The sequence below is a fragment of the Cucurbita pepo genome, chromosome 7 (genome assembly GCF_057944985.1).
Source record: "Cucurbita pepo subsp. pepo isolate OVF chromosome 7, ASM5794498v1, whole genome shotgun sequence".
Classification (NCBI taxonomy): domain Eukaryota; kingdom Viridiplantae; phylum Streptophyta; class Magnoliopsida; order Cucurbitales; family Cucurbitaceae; genus Cucurbita; species Cucurbita pepo.
Window position 1 is genome coordinate 1,066,607 of NC_141804.1, and position 19,509 is coordinate 1,086,115.

General features: G+C 38.2%; 2 protein-coding genes across 3 annotated transcripts; one reads left to right on the forward strand and one right to left on the reverse strand.

Moving 5' to 3' along the window:
- Window positions 1-837: 837 nt before the first annotated feature.
- On the reverse strand, window positions 838-17,028 carry LOC111798220 (E3 ubiquitin-protein ligase UPL1). Of its 2 annotated transcripts, none has more exons than XM_087125147.1 (17): window positions 16,829-17,028; window positions 16,510-16,630; window positions 14,301-14,396; window positions 14,006-14,209; window positions 7,348-13,855; window positions 6,164-7,254; window positions 5,797-6,099; window positions 5,516-5,720; window positions 4,912-5,189; window positions 4,511-4,806; window positions 3,123-4,236; window positions 2,865-3,011; window positions 2,652-2,732; window positions 2,341-2,566; window positions 2,082-2,221; window positions 1,387-1,493; window positions 838-1,292 (listed from the first exon to the last, which is right to left on the reverse strand). In XM_087125147.1, the coding sequence occupies exons 2-17, from the start codon at window positions 16,603-16,605 to the stop codon at window positions 1,190-1,192; spliced, it is 10,995 nt and encodes a 3,664-aa protein (XP_086981273.1). In that variant the 5' UTR covers window positions 16,606-16,630; window positions 16,829-17,028; the 3' UTR covers window positions 838-1,189. The 2 variants fall into 2 exon arrangements, with proteins under 2 accessions (XP_086981273.1, XP_086981272.1); XM_087125146.1 differs by having other exon boundaries at window positions 16,510-16,633.
- Window positions 17,029-18,520: 1,492 nt separating this feature from the next.
- Window positions 18,521-19,129, forward strand: LOC111798221 (uncharacterized). The gene is made up of 2 exons (XM_023681237.2): window positions 18,521-18,756; window positions 18,844-19,129. Exons 1-2 carry the CDS (start codon window positions 18,574-18,576, stop codon window positions 18,955-18,957), a joined length of 297 nt encoding a protein of 98 aa, XP_023537005.2. The 5' UTR covers window positions 18,521-18,573; the 3' UTR covers window positions 18,958-19,129.
- The last annotated feature ends 380 nt before the right edge of the window (window positions 19,130-19,509 follow it).

Consider the following 19,509-nt stretch of genomic DNA (forward strand, 5'->3'; position numbering starts at 1 on the left):
AATTATTTCATTCTAACAAAAGAGTTTAGTCACAAGAATTTAATTTATATTTCTTACGAATATATATTTCTTTTTTCATTTTTTTGGTATAGTACAAAGTAAATTTCAGTTCAGTAAAATAAAATAAATAAATAACTTACTGTAAAGATGAAAGGCAATCAATTAACTTCAAAAGTATATTTATCAGCCCAAGAAACTTATGTTTTTTTATATGCTTTTTAACAAATATAAATTATTATATACTCATAAAATTATTCAATTGAGATTGAGATCGCATTATGGTATGGGATGGTCCCCTATTGATGAATTAAATCACTCAATGAATTAAGTCACTCGATTAACAATTGAACAATCAGGGTCCGAAATGAAATTTTATTCAAACAAAATTCTAACTTCTAAAACCATATAAACAATTCTACTGATGAATTAAATCACTCAATCCAAAGTAATTTCACCGCTATTTATTAGGCAAAGAAAGATTATTTGGTTTAAAAAGAAGGGCGGGGAAATGGTTTAGCTCGGTTAACAATCGAGCAACCAGGGTCGGGCATGAAATTTTATCCCAACAAAATTCTAACTTCTAAAACCATATAAACAATTCTATTTTACCCGAACAAAATTGTATGAACCAAATTTGTAACGAATATATTAAACATAAAATTAAAAGTCAAAAGAAATGTACTAAACATCGTTAAAGAACAAGAACAAGAATCAAGAACAGAGAATACGTATTTTGGTATAATAGATTTGTAAAGATAGCCTCCCTCTTACTAATGAACTAATGAACTAAAAGAGGCAAGATTTGTACAAATAAATAGAGTTAAGGCGATAAGGAGGTTGAGAAATAATGAAGAACAAAATATAAATGAACAAAGAATCTACAGGTAAAGAATAAAGGGGTTCTCTCTCTCTCTCTCTCTCTCTCTCTCTCTCTCTCTCTCTCTCTCTCTCTTCTCTAAACATTAATAAAACATAGGGGGAGAGAGAAACAAGTAGACAAAATTTCAACTGCGGAAGCAAAATTACTTTAGTGATGATTTACGACTGTACAGTAAAATTATAAACAATATATGAACTCAAGTCATAAGCCACCATCACCACCTCTCCTCTAATTCTCTTTTCACCCAACTTCCAAATGCAATTATATAAGTATATACTCTGTTCTCATACCTCAAATCTTCAAATCTTCTCAACCAAAGCCGAATCCTTCATTTGCCTCGTGAATTGCAAGGATCAGTCTTTCCTCCAGATGCTGCTTTGACGGATACTCTGGTAAATCTAACTGGTTGAAGCTGTAGAGGCAAAGATGATAAGCCAATGCTCAGTATCTCTAACCCACAAAATTCATGGATGGTAACAAGTATAGCGTCGTCATTTATTTATTACCATGTATGAGCAGATGGCAAGTGGTCTGGGCTACCGTATGCCTTGTGTATTTGGAACTTTTGTGAACCTGAAATTCCTTGCAGAGCACTGAAGCCTTCTAAAGGCACCTGTGAATATTTTACAGAGAGAATGTTCAGACCACAGTTACAATTAAAATGCAGAAGAAACTAAATCTCAGAATGGGTTCTACATTTGGTGGCCTTTGTGAATGTCCGGATAGATTATGAAATCATGTACGCCAGAGGTTAAAATACAGCAAAATCAGCTAGGTAATGGTGAATCATGAACTAGAGAGAATTTTGATCCGATTTCGGATCGTTCATCTCGAATTTAGAACAGGTCCATGAGTAATAAAAGAAAAATGAAAAAGAAGATAGAATCAACCAAACACAATATGTTCAACCCGTACATACTAACATACATCGTGAGGCCGACCTTTCTCGAGTGATATGAAGAGCATTTTCACCGGCCCTCGGTAAACAAATAATGGATATCCACGGTACAAGTTTTCAGAGAAATAAATTTTTTAAAACCGACTTGACAGAACTTTGAACAGTTATTTGACTATTAATCCCAGCCTGTATACCGGATGAAAATTGCAGAGTTCATATCACAATAATAAAGAGAGGGGGCACGAAATTAACCTCCCGTCTCCTTTCATATTTAGTTTCAGTGATTGAGCAAAATCAGCATACCTTTGAAGTGCCCGTCACAAACTGCAAAAGGCGGGCCTTGTCTTCTTTACTAAAGGCTTGAACAACCTCCCAAAACCACTGAATGACAGGAGATGCACCACTATATCCTGAATACTCCGTGTTTGCTCGCATATCATCCACTGAAAACAAATTATCACACAAACTTGAGCGAGAATTCTATCTTCAAAATTCAGAGGCAGAAAGTAATTTTAATTTGTAAAGAATTGTTTATAGAACAATGAATAAACAGAGCACTTACGATCAATATCTGGGAGCCCACAAATCAACAATTCAAGTTCCTTGTCATTAAAAATAGATATTAGTTCCCTAGGAATTATTTCATGGAAACCATCCAGAAAGGCATTAATTTGAGGCCGAATAGCCGTTGTTAACTGATGCTCAACAACTAGATCAACATATTGGTATTTATTCTCCTCTGTTACTTTAGTGTTCCGACCACCAGGAATCAGTTCATAATCAGTCACCTAATGGAACAAGATAGCCAAATCTTAGTAAAATGTATAGTATACGTTTTACATCAGGCCACACATTGAGAACAAGAACTATTACCTCCGTCTTTTCATAGAGGATCAGCTTCTCCTCATCGGCATCAACACTAAATGTAAGTCCCAGAACATCACTGATATCATTCTGGAAAGCAACAAAAAGACCAAACACACGAGTTTAATAATAACTCAAAAAGAAAAATTAACGTCATAGAAGTGCCAATACTAGAAGGCATAATTCTTATCAACCATAAGTATAAACAGTTGTAATCAGTACCTCAAGCATCCATTTCAAGTTTTTGTAGTAATCGGGATCAATAGCTTCAATGTCATGATAGGTAACTCTGACTCCCAGAATATGCTTGTAAAACGATCGAGTGAAATGGACATCCAAAAGCTGTCCATCATAAAGTGCTTTGCCAACCTGGCAAAAGAAACCAATGAGCCATGTGCAAAGTCAAAGTTGTTTAACTAAATCCATTAAATGCAAAAAAAAAAAAAAAAAAAAAAAAAAAAAAAAAAAAATTGTACTGACCACTCGCCCAACAAACTTGAAATATGATAGATGCTCTGTTTGGTAACCAGAATTGGGGTTCGGTTGAAATGTTGAATCATTGCCAACAGTCGTGAAAAGCAATGCTCCCTTGTCAAAGATAACCCTGGACAATACCTGATACCATTCCCTTGAAAGCCCACCAGCATCAATGCCTTCCTCTCCTTGAAAGTGAACTGTCAGCCTACCTTTCAAATCTTGTGTTGACCTCATTCGCAACTGATTGTATGAATCTTCAAGAATGTATGCCCTCCTAACAGAAATTCTTAAAGGACTATGATGATCATGTTGATGCTTTATTCTTGATCTAAAATGAGAACGCTTATTGTCAAAATCAATAAATCTAGGGACCTTCAACATAGGGGAGAATGACTTCTCCAACAGCCCAGGATTTTGTCGAATAAAAGCATTCAGCAGTTTTCTGTGCTTCTCTGAGAACCTAATGAAGGCAATGTGTTTTTCATCAACTTTTTGGGTTGGCACTGTAGTTCTTTGCAGCACAGCGGAAGCGCCAGCATCCTCAACCTCAGAAACTGTAGCAATATTCAACTCCTGATCTGAACCAGGCTGGGTAGGATGCAACTTCTCACACACCACAAAAAAAGACTCAATATATGGTAATATATTCCGACTTCCAGCAGGAAGTGGGGGTGTCACACCAGTCGGCTTAGATGTAGGAGTTCGAAATGATACCAACATATCAGGGGAAGAATCTGAATAGCTCTCGATCTTGCCAATACAGGTGCTCAGCTCCAGCCACAAGGGCTCCAAAGCAGCATTGATATCACAAACCAAAGTAAGAGCAGAAGCATGCTCTTTTTCGGGAAGAATTGAAGAATCTTTTCTTTTTTCAACCAGTAATGCAACAAGAGAGCTTAACGCCTGAAGAACTCTTAATATCGCAGCTCCATCAGAAGATGATATGCTGAGTGCTTTCACCGCTTCTCCAAACATGTGCAACTCATCCATAGCAGATCTTGTCAATTTTTCAACAGACTCTGATAGCTCAGTAATAAACAGGCGACAATGAATTGGAGCAATGTCTACCAACTTCTTCATCACTTCTCCCACAAGAGCATAAGTATTGTCTGATAACCTAAACAACATAAAAGGCATTAAGCCAAGCACATGATTTATTTGCATAAAAAAGCACAAAGCAATGTCTCTGCATGTCAAAACCTAGGACAAGCTGGAATCTAGATTTACCACTCATTAAGATAAGAAAAAAAAAATTATAAAAGACGGAAGGAAGGAAACAAAACAAACAGTACAATGAAGAAGAAGACTCCATAACTACCATACTCTTCTAAATAGATAACAATCATGTCCAAATAAACAATTCTACGGAGAGGTGCAGCTGTCAATCATACCCTTCTCGTGCCAACAGTGAGCACAGAAGCCGTAATTCTGCTTCTGGCAGGTTTGCAAGAATACTATGAATATCAAATTCACCATCAGCAGCTGAAGCTGCCATTTTAAAGTAAGAACCAAGTTTAGATGATGTTCCAACCCCAGAGGATACACTACTAGATTGTCCATTCACTTCAGCATCGGATAAGGAAACTTCAGGAGCAGCTGGTTGCTCAACAGTAGATTGTGTGGGTTGATCGGATAAATGTGATTTGCTTTCAGCGTTGTCAATGATCACTTCCAATAAATTAAGCAGCTGAGGAAAGAATACAAGGAGGCCAGAAAAATAGTTTTAACTTCTGAATGTGCCAAATGTGACCAATAAAAGAAAATAAATATGCAGTTCAATATAATGCACTACCTGCTCAAGGTGAGCTATACTTCTCAAATACAGGGGTTGGTTTAGAAGGCTTAGAAGTAAGGCAATTGACAAGTAACCTCCAGACTGCGGCCTACAGTCTACTTCATTTCGGTCAACTGCCATCACAGCTTTACCACAATCCTGATTTACATTCTCTGATTCCTGTAAGGTGGGTCTGAAAAACTTGCACTGAAGTAATATCTTAGCTACATGCGGATGATTCCGGGCCAAATAGGTCAGTGTTTCTAGAACACGTCTTGACACCAAAGGAGGAGCACCTATAAAGTAAAGACAAAATGCATAGTTATTACAAGGGAGGTGACAACAACCAAGCTAAAATAGATCACGGAGGAAAAACCAAACTCAAAATTTCATTTGATGATGAAAAACTTCCACTTTCGTAACTGTATACAATTTTTGCATTACAGGATAAATTGAATCAAAATGTATATTGACATGCACCAGATTAGATATACTACCTTCAACTTGCAAATGATTTACTACTCGGCAAACGGACAAAACCAATCAAGAAAAATTAATAAATTTTGATTAGCTAAAAAGGAATGAATCTAAGAGAAAATAATGGAACAGAACAAATCCTCACCATCGAAAAATGAAGGACGTGAATATATAACATTACGTTGGCAAGCATAAAGGCGATATGAAAGCTCAGTAGAGTTTGACTGGTTAGCAGGCTTTCTTCTATCAAAAAGCAACACGTCCATAAGAATTTTCACCAATGACGTCCTGGTTTCATTATGTGCGCATAAATTTAAAAGTAGCCTCTGCAGTTGACCTTTATACAAAGGCTGAAAAATGGAATCCATTAGAAAATGAAAGCAAAATAGAAAAGCAAACAAAGAGCATTTGAAGAAGAGATGATACCTGCACAACACGAAGTAACCTTATCATAGCATGCAAAGCATCGGTATCAACTAAAGGAGCTCCTTCAGCTTCAATGAGCCTAGATCCAAGAGATCTGCGAGAGGAAATGCTTCCACCAGTTCTGTCTAAACCAGAAATACCTTCAACTCTTCTGGTGATTTCACCTCTGCGGTTTCTAGGATGCATGCCAAAGAGAGTACGGTTGTGATATCGATGTGCAAATCGTTCACGTAACATGTTTGCCTCAGCCACAAGAGCAGGCGTGAGATTAGCAAGAATAGCATCAGATGAAGTTAGCAAAACCTGCAGTTTATAACTAATGTCAGCTGACAAACAAATACCACCTTCCCACAAAGTAACATATTACCTCTTCTCGAAGATCAGAAGGGAATGTAGCAATTATCGACACAGTGTCCATCTCAACTGGTTGGCCCTCCAGTTCCTGGGATAGATGCAGCCTTTGTGCTTGCTGCTGTGCTAGAACTTCAGCTCGAATATCTGGAGGAAGTGCAGCAAGAAATTCTGGATCAATATCTCCAGAATTTTGTGGTTCATTGCTTGGCGGCTGCACCACTTGACCCTGTTGGGTGGAAAGAACTTCAGCACGCAATTCCTCAGGAAGGGCATCCAAGAATGCCGGATCTATAGCCCCCGAACCAGTATCACTGTTAGTCTGCTGTTCCCCAACCGGTCCTTCCTCATCTGCTTCTCGACTTGAATTTTCTGAAACTTCTGTCACAATATGTAGGGATGTATCTCTTCCACTTAGTGAGGCAGAATTAGTGAAAGAAACGTTGGACCTTCTCATACGGGCAGCTTGTGAATCACCCAATGACATTCTATCAGCAGAACCTTGTCTATCTCCACCATCATCATGACCGTCATAACTTCCAATTTCAACATCCAGACTCCGAAGGCTCTCCCCAAAAGTTGCACCACTACCACCACCTTCTTGACTCACAGCTTCAACATCCCTCACAGCAGCATCATTATGTTCAAACTGCATTTCAACAGGTTGTGATTGTTGAATCACCTGAGTTCCTTGCAGGGATTCACTTGCAGCAGGTCTACTATTGGTACCATCAGAACTGTTAATTGCCACAGGTGGTGGTAAATTATCGTTACCATGCTGCCCACTGTTCTCAACAATAGTCTCAGACCTTCCACTAGGTTCTGATGTCTGTATTTGTCCATTGCCATCTCTATTATCAGGCTCTGCATTTGCATCAAGTTCAGACAACTTCTCAGGAGTTGGTCTCCTCAACTGGGAAATAAGCAATTCTTCAAGGCCTTGGGATCTTACACCATTGTTAGAGCCACCGTTATGTTGGATGTCGTTGGCCCACAAGTTTAGCCGGTGCCCATGGCGTCCACTCCTCAAAGACCTGAAAACAGTATCCAACCCTGAAGAATTGTTTTCCAAGCTCCTTTCTGAAATAACCATATCCCGATTATTCTCTGAAACAAATAAATCAAATTGTTATGAAAAATAAATACATGATATAAGTATACAGTCAACATAAAATGTAGCAAAATATGGGAAAAGATTACCCGAAGGTCTAAAAGGAGTAGCATGCAATCCAGGACCCCCTAAAAGGGGATGTCGTGAGGGTGCAACAGTATCTCCTGTTCTTCCTAAAAGATTATAAATGGAAGTTGTGCGCCCTTGACGTCTAGAGCCAAATATTTCAACTGGCATTACATGGAGAGTTTCATTTTGAGAAGTATCTCTTCCAAATACCTCAACATGGTCAAAAACATTTATTCCATTAATACCCTCTTCTAGTCGTAATAAAACTCCATCTTCATCATCCTCATCATCTTCATCATCTTCCTCCAGTACCTCATCAAATTCGTCATCGTCAATCTCATGATCATCATGGTCTGTATCAGGATGTGGAAGATGGTGGACTTCATCATCTTCCAGATCATTCTGCTCCTCCTCGTCCTCATCCCCGTCCTCATCCTCATCTTCATCTACTTCATCACCATCATCCCCAGACATCTCCTCATCGTCATCTTCTTCTAGATTTTCTGGCACATGAGGCTGAATTTCAATTTGAATATCCACTGTATCAATACCATTTTCAAGACCACGTGCTTCCTCCGGTGTTACATGCATACACTCATCTTCGGCATTGGCCCCAAAAACCCCATGAAGATCTTGGTCGTGCTCCATATCATCGGTAACAGCCTCGGAACCACCGTAGATTTGGTTAGCAATATACGGCTCAATCTGCTCAGCTGGGATTGATTCATGATTGGACTGTGACACTGTTTCCATTGCCCTGGGTGTCTCGCCAATATTCTCACCACCAGGTTGATGGTGATCAGGAGTCTTAGATGAACTATCACCCTTTACTGCATTAGAATCTCCAAAATGAACATGCTCCTTGGTTACCAATTCCAGGGCTTTAATAACACCTGTAACAACTTTAGGCGAGTCTGGATGGTCTAGATCCAGGACTTTAAGAATTTGAGTGAAAGACCTAACAAGACCAGCGTCAACAAAAGTTGCAGAAGCTTCTGTAGTGATGTATGAGCCTGTGGGTGTACGGGCAGCTAACATATCATTTAGCAGGTCAACAAAAGCTTGAAGGTCACTGCTGGGTGGCCTAGATCCATTACATGAATCAATAAATTGGTTCAGAATAGAACCAACCTCCACAAAAATCCTTCTTCTTGCCTCACTGGAACGGACACAGGAGGCAACCAGAAACTGACTCCCCCTGGTTGCTAATTTATGCTTCCAGTCACCATCAACTTTCTTTTCCTTCTTAGAATTTCGTGATAATGGGATAAATCCATGAAGGATGTGATGAATTATTCCACCAGTGCATCCGCCACTAGATTCCCTTTGATGAACAGGTCTGGAACAACAAACTTCAGTATCTCTCCGAATCAGGACATGAACTGAGGAGGCATACATTAACAAAATCTCTGTCAACAACTTTAAAATAAACACCACCTTCGCCAATGATGCAGAAGCTTCCTGGCTATTTGCATCATCTTCAGATAGCGAAGCAATGGCTTTCCCTTTTCCCTTAACTGCAGCAACATCAATGTCCATATCAGAAGATGCTTGGGCACCGCTGGTCAACTCCACAGTAACATCATCTTTCATAGGAGGTATAAATGTATATACAGACTCCAAAAGAAGTTCAATCACATTTATGAAGTTTTGAGAGGATTTTTTATGAACACGACTACTTCTAGAATCATGAAACTTGCTCCGCACATTTCCTGCAGTGGCTGGATTAGCATTGCCCAAAGGAACTTTCACATCATGATTCTGTGTTTTCTCTTTTTCCATTGATTTTTCCTTCTCTCTGTCTTTCTCTTTACTTTTATCCTTCTCACGATCTTTCAGAAATACAACGTAAGGCCTCTCACCAATCATCTCAATTTGGCAGACAGATTGAGCAGCCCGCATAAATATCACAGGATCCCTTGAAATAACAGAATTTAAACCTAACAAAAAATTTCTGGGGGTTACCCTCCCATTTGGATATCTGTTCATAGCAGTGATAAGGGTATGCCTAATTTCAGATTCCATTGCCTGCTGAAGAGTTTGAGGATCTTCAAGGATGTGACGGATAATGGTAGATGCAATACTGTCGAACCCAGGAAAGAGGCTAGTTGTTGGCAATGAAAGCAAGGAAGTTAACCCCCCCGCTTCAAGGAAACTAACAGCAACAGAATGCGATCTGGTGAGACTCGAGCATAACTGCAGAACAGCATGCATTGTTTCACATGGAAGCCGTTTCTTGATACAGCTGCAAGCAATTTCAATAAGTTCTTTTTGATTGCCAACATCAATATACTTTGGGGAAAGTCCCAAGGCAGACTGCAACTTATTTTGTTTATCTTCATCAATGGTCAAAGCGTCACCACCAACATTATCCCTTTTCAGTTGGTCTGCTATTTCAGGATTGAATTTCTTCTCCTCCTGCAAAAGCCGATCAATGGCAAGAAATGCAGCCGTAACCCACTTAGGAACTTCAACTTTAACGCCAAAAGACAATCCAGAATCCCATTGCGAAAGTAGATTTGAGGAAACTGTAACTAAACCATTTTTATAGGCAGCTTCTCGTGCCACAGTATCGTCATTAAGGATTAAGGCAATAACATGAAAAAGAGCAGATATTGTTGTACTATTTCCACTATCAGAAATTTTATCACAGCCCTTCACGCTGTCAATCAGAAAAGACATCACATTAGACCGATTTTGACCATCATTCTGAGAGCAAATCATCACAAGCAGGTCTCTAACTGGAAATGCTAGAGTTTCTTTTGCTCGCAAAAGCCTTACGCATGTAGACAACAACTCCTCGGTACAAGGGAGTTGGACTGATTCTTCTATCTGCTTTGAGACCTCACTTGCAACAGGTTCCTTCATTTCCAATTCAGAGTTTCCTAATGATAGGGCAAGTGCACGAGCAAGTTCATCATCCTCTTGGACCTCCTCTGGATGGGAGAACAACCACTCCATAGCTAATTCTACACTGTTCGATCCAACTTGCCTCAGTGCTTCTTCTGCCCTACTCCTTGAAAAACCCATCTCAACAATTGTCGAAATTGCTGTTTCATTTGGAGGAGGGCCAGCAATACGAGCACTGGAATTGCTACTGACACTTTTAACTTCAACCCCAGAATATATATGCCTAATGATAGATATAACAGTGGTAATAAATTCACAACTACAGTCAATAAACTGAGGATGGGTCCAAACAGGGAGGACTGCCTTCAGCACCATGGACTGGAGGACCTTCACAAAAGTCTCTGCATCGCGAGGAAAGGGAACATCACCACTAGTCAGTGGTTGTGCAAGCAAATGCTTAGTGAATGAAGATAATATAAACGGTGAGGTCACCAGGTGATCCATGAGTCTTCCATAGCTGGCTAAGGGGCCTTGAATCCATGAATGATCATTATCTGCCTTTTCATCTTGCTTTAAATTTGCATCATCGGTTTCCATAGGAGAAGACGGGGCTCTATTTATTGTGAAAAGTAACTGGCTTGTAGCTTCAAAAGTGGTCAGAACAGATGACACAACTCCATGCCCATATAAGCAATTTAGCAAAACAGTATTACAGGAATCTGGTCTATCCAGTAATATGCCGTCAACAAAATCAATAACCTTCCCAAAGTAACGGCACTTGGTTGATATTGATCCCTCAGATCCAGAAGCATTCACATGACCCACAAAATTCATATGATCTAACACAAGAGAGGACAAAGTGGAAGCCACGGCCTTGGAGGAAGACGATACATTTACCACATCATCACGGCGACGAGATGGAAGCAGCATCACCTTCCCCAACTCTTGAATCAAATGAGTAGAATGGAAAGAAAGGGATCTCACGAGGTCGCAACAAGAAGCATAACAAGTTCTATGCTGGGAATATTCTTTTCCGTTAGAGGCCCCAATGATGTCAGAAGACTCTGAACGTCCTTGATTATTGGCTCCAAATTGCAGGAGTGGAGAACCATTAGGACCCATCCTTTGAAGAGAACTAGGGGCACGACCAAGATCCCGATACAAATTAATAAGGTCAAAAAACTGAGATTCAACGCTCCATCCAGATGTCCTCCTCCTTAACAAGGGATCAAGGAACTGCCTGAAAGAGTTAAACCTTTGCTCTTCAATTTCATTTGTATGGACCTCAGAGTTCTGCAACTCAGTAACAGAACCTGTACTTTCATCTTCTAACTCAGGTTTTACATCTTCAAGGAGCGCTATCTGCCACAAAATTTGACGATGCACACGTCCAATATCTTCCAATACATTCTTGCTCTCATTGCCAAACTCAGTGAGCAATGCCGTCACCCATCGATTGTCTTTGGAGTCAGCAAGAAACAAAAGGAACTCAACAAGAAAAAGTGAAGAAAATATTTTTTCATCTGGTGTTGTCCTGGGATCAAGCAAAAATGATCCAGAAACCAAGTCAAACCCAGTCAAGACTTTCTTTAGATGGTCTCTAAGCGAGGAGCAGAACGCACGTGCCAAGGGAGCAGAATGATGCTGGGTAAAACCTTTGAAAACCATTGTACTATGTAAAGCAATAGTTCCATTAGCTGACTGAGCAATGCTAGGTCGTAACAGCAGCTTCAATAAAGCCTCAATCCCAGAATTCTCCACAAATATCCTACATGTTTCAGAATTCTCCATTGTCCTGTGAACCAGTACCATCAGATGAAAAATACATAATTGAACGACTTGCTCAGTATTAATCACTTCTTCAGTAACAATGCTGTTATTTTCTTTGTCATCAGAATCTGTTTCCATTGCAGTGTTCCCATTAAGCTTTCCTGATGAGCCAGCAGGGTCCTTATCCCCAAGGGAAGTGATTTTTTCAATTACTTCAAGGATAATATCAACTCCACTGCTTCGCAATGATGAAACATGGCGCCAAAGCTCTTCCACTGCATTAGCCAGAGGAACAATTGCTTCATTCATTACCAGAACATATTTTTCTTTGGTAAAAATGTCAATAAGGAACCTCAGTGCCAAAGTTTCTTTCACTGCTTCCAGTCCTCTGGCATTAAGACAAATTGCACCAATCCCATTAGGAACGCAAGTAATTGCCTTAGGAGAAGGCAGTATTCCAGCTGCCACTGAAGCTAAAAATGCATCTGGAAGACCCAACTCATGCAACAACGGATAACAAGTAGGATCTTTATGGATGATTTCGCTCATTAGAGTCACAGCGGAGCAATAAATATCACCACCAAATTTATCTACATTGCCAAATATCAGTGACAGAATGTCAGGTAAAGTGTTCGAAGAGCTCGTTGGGACATATGTAGCAACCCCCAGTGCCTTCAGTGAAACCTTAATCATCCGTTTTTGATTATACAACTGGTCATCATTACATCTGGAGCTCTCACCAATAATCATTGAATCTATATTATTCCCACTTAAGCCAATTACTCTATGTACCTCTGTCTGCAGCCTTTCAACCAAAATTTCAACTCCCCCTAACTCTTTAAAAAGAGATGCAGCAGAGCTGCTGAAATCCATGAGCTTTTGCAATGTTTTCACAGCAAGACAAACGAGATGCAAATGGGAAGGGTCTGAATCCTCCAATAGAGGTAGGAAAGTGGAAACCATCCCTGAACTCCGAATATTGTTTCCTGAAGCTGAAGAGGAAACCATGTGGAGCAAGTAGAACTGAAGGAGCGCTTCCACAAAGGCAAGAGATGATGGATCGTTTGAATTTTTCAATGATAAAATAGCCTTCTGAAGAACATTCAAGAGTATTGTACGGTTCCCCCCAGCAAAACTAATGCTAGATCCACTTAAAATCCTCCGTTCATGCGATGAATATGCAGAAAACTGAGCTCCCAGAGCACGCATTGCAAGTGTCCTGATGGTTCCAGGAACAGTTTCCTCTGACCGCACAATTCTAATCAGTTCATTTGTATATTCTGGCTCATTAGCAAAGAAAGCAACAAGCTCGTCATGAGAATCACCCGACTGAACAAGTACAATGAAGGCAAGAAGGCATATTTTACTATACAGTCTTCTTAAATTAGAAGAGTGAAAGGCACGAGCATATCTGATCCTGGTCAAAAGTGAGAATCTAAGCTCAGGAGGTACATCATACAGCTCAATGCACTGTTTCAACACCGTCAAATCATCTTCCTTCTTTAAATGTAAATCTGGTATGTGTATAACCCTGGAATTAGAAGAGCTTGAACTTGAACTGCTTTCATCGCTACTTTTGGCACCACACCCATGCAACTCAAAATATAGGCTCGAACCTATCCGGTACTGAGCATTATTAGTATCATTTTCAACATCATGTGGAAATAAACAACGTCCTTCCTCTCGGGTTATCTCATTTGCAACAACACATGAATATAAACCCAAGCCCTCTTCCTTGCTTCCCCATCCCTGTGCGAGAGAGAGAAGATAGCTATTTACAGAACCACAACCAATCAACTTCCCTCTTCCATGAAGCTTCGAGGGATTTATTTTAACAAGGGCAGAAAGAGTTTCTAACGAAGCTATAAGAATTTCAGGATCCGTTGATGCAAGTAGGAGCTTGAAATACTGTTGGAGGAAGAAAGAGAAAACAGAATTATGAAGAAACTCAGGACTTATAATAATAGTAGGACAATCCTAAGATAGAGGCAAAATAAAAAGTTTTACCAACCAAAATGTAAAAAAGCATAGTGAATCAACATCATCAGCATAACATACCTCCAATCCATCAAGGGATCCCTTGTTGTGGCAATTCTCTAATACTATCTGCATGACACGCAGAATCTGTAGAATTGCATGTTTGGGAAATGGGCTATCATCTTCTAAAATTTTATCAGACAAGAGGTCATTCCTACAAGATAAATATGTCTTGAAATATGTATCAAAATGCAGAAATAGAGGCCTCCAATGATGATAGTTACCCTGAAACCCGAGGAAACAAGTCTTATATTGGATATCTGAAATCATTCAAGGAACTAAAACTTCATGTTACAAAGTATCCACAATTTACCACCTTATTGTATTCCCATCGAAAACCAGAAAGATGTATTGCTATATCATGCAATGGACACTGGATCACCTTGTCAATAAAGGCTTTGATTTTTGGAGGCTGCAAAGCAACATATAGACCAATCGTGTCACCAAAAAAAAAAACAAAGGATAATAGATTAGATAGAAAAGAGAGCGAAGAGTTTTTATTTTGATGAGAAACCAAGCTATCATGGAGAGAAAATGAAAGAACACAAAGGCCATAAAAAAAAGAGGGCCCTCCAAAAGAGGCCAAACAATTAACTATACCAAAGAAAAAAAAGCCTCTGGTTCAAAATAACAAGGCCTAGCAGAAAATTATAAATAAAAGAGAGCAGTGTGAGCCAAAATGAAAGGGAGATATCATTAATGTAGAGGTCTGTATAACATACTTCATAAATGAAAGGTATGTGAATTTTACCCCTCCCTAAGAAAAAACTTTGCTCCACCCCTAGAGTCTTTATGGTAAAATTAGAACGGGCTAAATTATTTACTTGGTAGTATGTTGGCATAAAATGCATTAAAATGCATTAGTCAGCCTTCTAATTTGGAAGAATGTAATAAATTCATGTTATTCTTCCAGTTATTTCATGAGGCGTAAATGAGACATAGAACTTGAAGCCTATTGTTTCATGAAGGCATAAAACTCATCTACAAATTTTACACCTTGAAGCTGGCATAAGTGTCAAGCCTTTAAACCATCAATATAAAGTTATAACCGTTTTGTTTTGGCTTGAACCAAGGAAGTAGGAAAAATTACAAAATAAAATAGACATAGTGTACCAAGAGGAGCCCAAAAAGTTGTAAGATCCACATATTCTAAAAGTTGCAACACTTATCTTCAACAATTTTACAATACTAGGCAACAATTGAATATTGTAATCCTACGATTCAAAATCACTTTTAAAAGACACACACAAGCACTCATCATTTAATTGAAAAAAGCAACTCCAAAGCCCTTAATGGCTAATATCTGCCACCATTCCTGACGTCTCCGAGGAGGATGAACAAAACAAACAAAGAACTCATCTTTTTTAGGGCAACATCACTACCACAGTAGTAATATCACCGCTTACTCAAATTCTTATGTTTGGTTCTGCAGGAGAAAAATAACAACTTCAAAGAAAAAGAAAGCTCAATTTGGGCACAAAATTCTCACTTCTAAGATCCAACTTTTCTATAGTACGGTTCTTTTTCTCCTTGTGGGAACTTGGAGGGCGAAGGAGTACTAACATCTTCATCCATCAATCATTGCCGTAATTATCTAATTGAATTTAATATGTTTTTAAAGAAATGAAAGGAAAAAAAAAAAACTCACAGGCGGTATTAAAAAGTAATAGAAATATCAGATTAAAAAAATTGTGAAAATTTTGTTCCCTACCAATACTGACTTGATGGAACTTCACATGTCCATACATCAATCTTCCTTCTTTTTAATAAGAAATCAAGCTACAATATCTAATAAAAGCTCATATACATCAAACTTCATTGAATCTTGCAGGGATATCAGGCACTACAATTTAGCTTTTTCAATCCAGCCCTACACAAATATATTTATCCAATTTTTGGGGCATTCAAAATATGACTGAACATGGCATGTGTCGAATGTCAATATCGAGAAAATAAATGTCCTACTTAAATAATAGCCTCTGAAGTTAAATTGTCAATGCTTCATCCATAAAAAATTGCTCGCTCATTGTTTAAAATCATTATAAAAAAAAAAAAAAACCCAAAACGTAAACGCAGCATGTGATATAACTTATGAAGTGAAAAAAAACATTACCAACAAATGTGACATAATTAAAAAAGCTCTTCTATTAACTTAAACTACACTACATCGTGCTGAAAAGTGTGATATACTGCAGTATAACACAAATATCTCCATTAATACATAAGAAACGTAAGTGATTCCTCAGTCAAAATCCGCACTCGTCATCAACTAAACGCCACATTACTACCAAAACATTGAGAGACAAAAGTCGCCTAAAATTGCCATTGACGCCCTTTCCCACAAACTCGAGTCATCCGAACCAAATATACGACAATCAAATTATCGTAATCGCTAGTTGGGCATACCAATTAGTGCAATGGATAGATAATATCCATCGGAAAGCGGCATAGAAGTCAGAATGCATGAAACCACTCATCGAGAAAAAAATTATAAAAAAAAAAAAAACAAGAAATTTAAAACTAACAGGCTCAGAGTCGAGTTTAACAGAGGGACCAAAGGAGCCCTCGCCGGATAGAAGTTGCCGCAGCCTCGACGGCAAGCTTGATCTTTGCGTAGTCATCTCACCACGTCTTCTCGACTTTCAACTACTGTAAAAAGAGGGGAAAAAAAACAAAAAAAAAATGAAAAGATGCAATCAAAATTAAGAATAAAGAGCCGATACAATCAAACAGAGCAACAGAAGCATCAAAAACCCTAACACTGAAGTCAAAATAATTGCAATGGGTGTGACACACAAAATATGGAGTGAATGAGTTAGAGAGAGAAACGAAGAGGAGCGGTACCTGAGGAAGAAGATAGAATGAGAACGCAAACGCGCACATCCGCAAATTGGTGAGTGTTGAACAGCAAGAAGCAAATCGATGGGGGTTTTGAGAGGAAGAGAGAGAGGTGGAAACCGCGAAACGATGGGAGAAAAGGAAGAAGAGGAGAGAGAGAGAGAGAGAGAGAAGGGGCGGGGCGGGGTGGGGGTCGCTAGCCTAGCCGCGAGTCGCTGTATTGTTACGTATAAATGTGTATAATTCTGAATAGTGAACCCTTGGAAAAGAAGAAAAGTCGATATATATATATATATATGGTGGGAAGCTGACACCAACTCCTTTCTTCCACAGATCTCCCGTTCATCACATTTCTCCTTCACTACTTTTCTTCCCCAAATCCATTTGCTTTTGCTTTATTGTAATAATAATATTCCAAATAAATCCTTTTATTCCTTAAATTTCTTTTTAAATAATTCCTTTTATCTTCTGATTTTCACTATTTAATTAGTCCAATTTATCTCATAGTAATTACGTGTGAATATGGATTATTATGACCCAATATTTATCACTGGAAATATATATGAAAATATTATTAATATTTACCATCTTTAAATAAGATATAAGATAAAAATATAAACTAACTAAATCTTGAGAATAAAATAAAATATATTACTAAATTTTGAGGTTAAAATAAAATATATTTCTATTCAAATTTAACTGATTACAAATATTTAAGATATATTTCCTAACTAATATATCCTTCAAATATTAAATGATTATGAATATCATGTAATATTTAAAATATAGTCGGTAACTAATATATCCTTCAAATATTAAATGATTATGAATATCATATATCCCATAATTAATTCAAACTATAAATAAGTTGCACTGAATTTTGAATATCACAATGTCGTAAGTGATTTTTAGATTTAAGCATTAATCGTGATTTAAAATAATTTAACGTGAGGTCCCATGTTAGGTGGAGAGAAGAATAAAACATTTTTTATAAGAATGTGAAAACCTCTTCTTAATAGAGACGTTTTAAAACCATGATGTTGACGATGGTACATAACGGGTCAAAGCATACAATAACTACTAACGGCGAGTTTAGACTGTTAGAGATGTTTGTGATTGTGGATTTTGGGCTTTGCAACTTATTAGATCAATTGTTACTACGATCTTTCAAATGTTAAACAATTTATTTATTTTTTAAAAATATGTGGATTATTTTTAAATTTTATTAAATTTTAGAGATGTTTGTCAGACGAATACGACTCTCTACAATAGTATGATATTGTCCACTTTGAATATAAGGTCCCATGGCTTTGCTTTGGGATTCCCAAAATGCCTCATACCATGTAAATAGTATTCATTGATTATAAACCCATGATCATTCCCTAAATTAACGGACGTGAACTTTCATCGAACAATGTTATTGAAATAAAACTCATATTCTATAGATATTTTATATAGTTTAGTCTTTCTTTGTATTCTCTAAAAACAGTATTAATTGAATTATAAATAAATAGTTAGACATATTTGAAAGCAAAATAATAATAATAATAATAATAATAATAAAAAGTATATTAAAAAGTGATTATTTTAATATATTAGAATGCCGTATAACACCTTCTCGCTTTCTTGTAACACTATTGTATAGCCCAAACAAACGTGGGCGGGCTGAGGAGTAACCACGTACTAAATGCGTTGGCTCTGTCCCTGCTCATAAAATGTAACCATAGCCCCATTCCATGCGTGGATAAACCATGGACGAGATAAGAGCTTCAACACCGCCGCCGCCGCCGCCGCCGCAAGACGAGGGAGCAGGGAGGTTTTCTGGCTCGAAGGAAGAAGCGTCGGTGATGGATCGCGTTAAGAAGGGGTGCACGGCCGTTTATGCGTCTTCTCAAGAGGCAGTGCGTTATGTGAAAGCTTTTTTGGTTGGCTGGGTTAGTTAGTTAGTTCTGTTACTTTTTTGAATTAGGATTGTTTGAACTCTTCTCGAAACTGTGTTGACGGAAAATGAAGTTTGGCAGGGGAAGAAGATGGCGGCGAGGAGCGAGAAGGAAGCGGCGGAAGCAGATTTGAAGATGGCTAAAATGCAGGTTGAAGCTACTGAGGCCGCAGAGAACGCCAGGAAGGGAACTTAATTAGCGCCCATAATATTTTAGAATGAATCATCAGAAGTTTAGCCCTTCCCCTTGTAACCATTTCTTCTTACCATTTTTCTAATTTTTGTAAATTTTGTATAAATAGTTCTATGATTTTATGTATATGACCTATTTGATCTGTTTGAATTCTATATTCGAAGTTGCGATTGAATCTATTCATTCAAAAGAATCGAATACGTTTCGGATTTGAATCATTGGATCAATAAACACCTTGTATTTAATTGATTGTCTTTGTTACGTTGCTAGGATTTGAATCATTGGATCAATCTATATTCATCCAATTGATGGTCTCCTTTGCGTCTCTAACAAAGGCCTTTTAGAGAAACCAAATGTGATATGTGATATCCCACCCGAAACCTTTTCCTGGCATAACCTTGAAACCAAATGTGATATGTGATATCCCACCCGAAACCTTTTCCTGGCATAACCTTGAAGAGAACTCTAGGATTTTAGGAAAATCTGTCTGATACGATAATTAGGAAAGTCTACCTTATCAAGATATGGAAACCTTTTCCTAAGATCTGGTCTTAA

Bases quoted from the DNA above. Each gene is read 5' to 3' on its own strand.
- LOC111798221 (XM_023681237.2), top strand. From the start codon at position 18,574: ATGGACGAGATAAGAGCTTCAACACCGCCGCCGCCGCCGCCGCCGCAA. The intron at 18,757-18,843 runs GTTAGTTAGTTA...GAAGTTTGGCAG, and splicing joins AAGCTTTTTTGGTTGGCTGG to GGGAAGAAGATGGCGGCGAG.
- LOC111798220 (XM_087125147.1), bottom strand. From the start codon at position 16,605: ATGACTACGCAAAGATCAAGCTTGCCGTCGAGGCTGCGGCAACTTCTA. The intron at 14,397-16,509 runs GTTAGTTTTAAA...GTTGCTTTGCAG, and splicing joins TTAAACTCGACTCTGAGCCT to CCTCCAAAAATCAAAGCCTT. The intron at 13,856-14,005 runs GTATGTTATGCT...TTCCTCCAACAG, and splicing joins GATCCCTTGATGGATTGGAG to TATTTCAAGCTCCTACTTGC.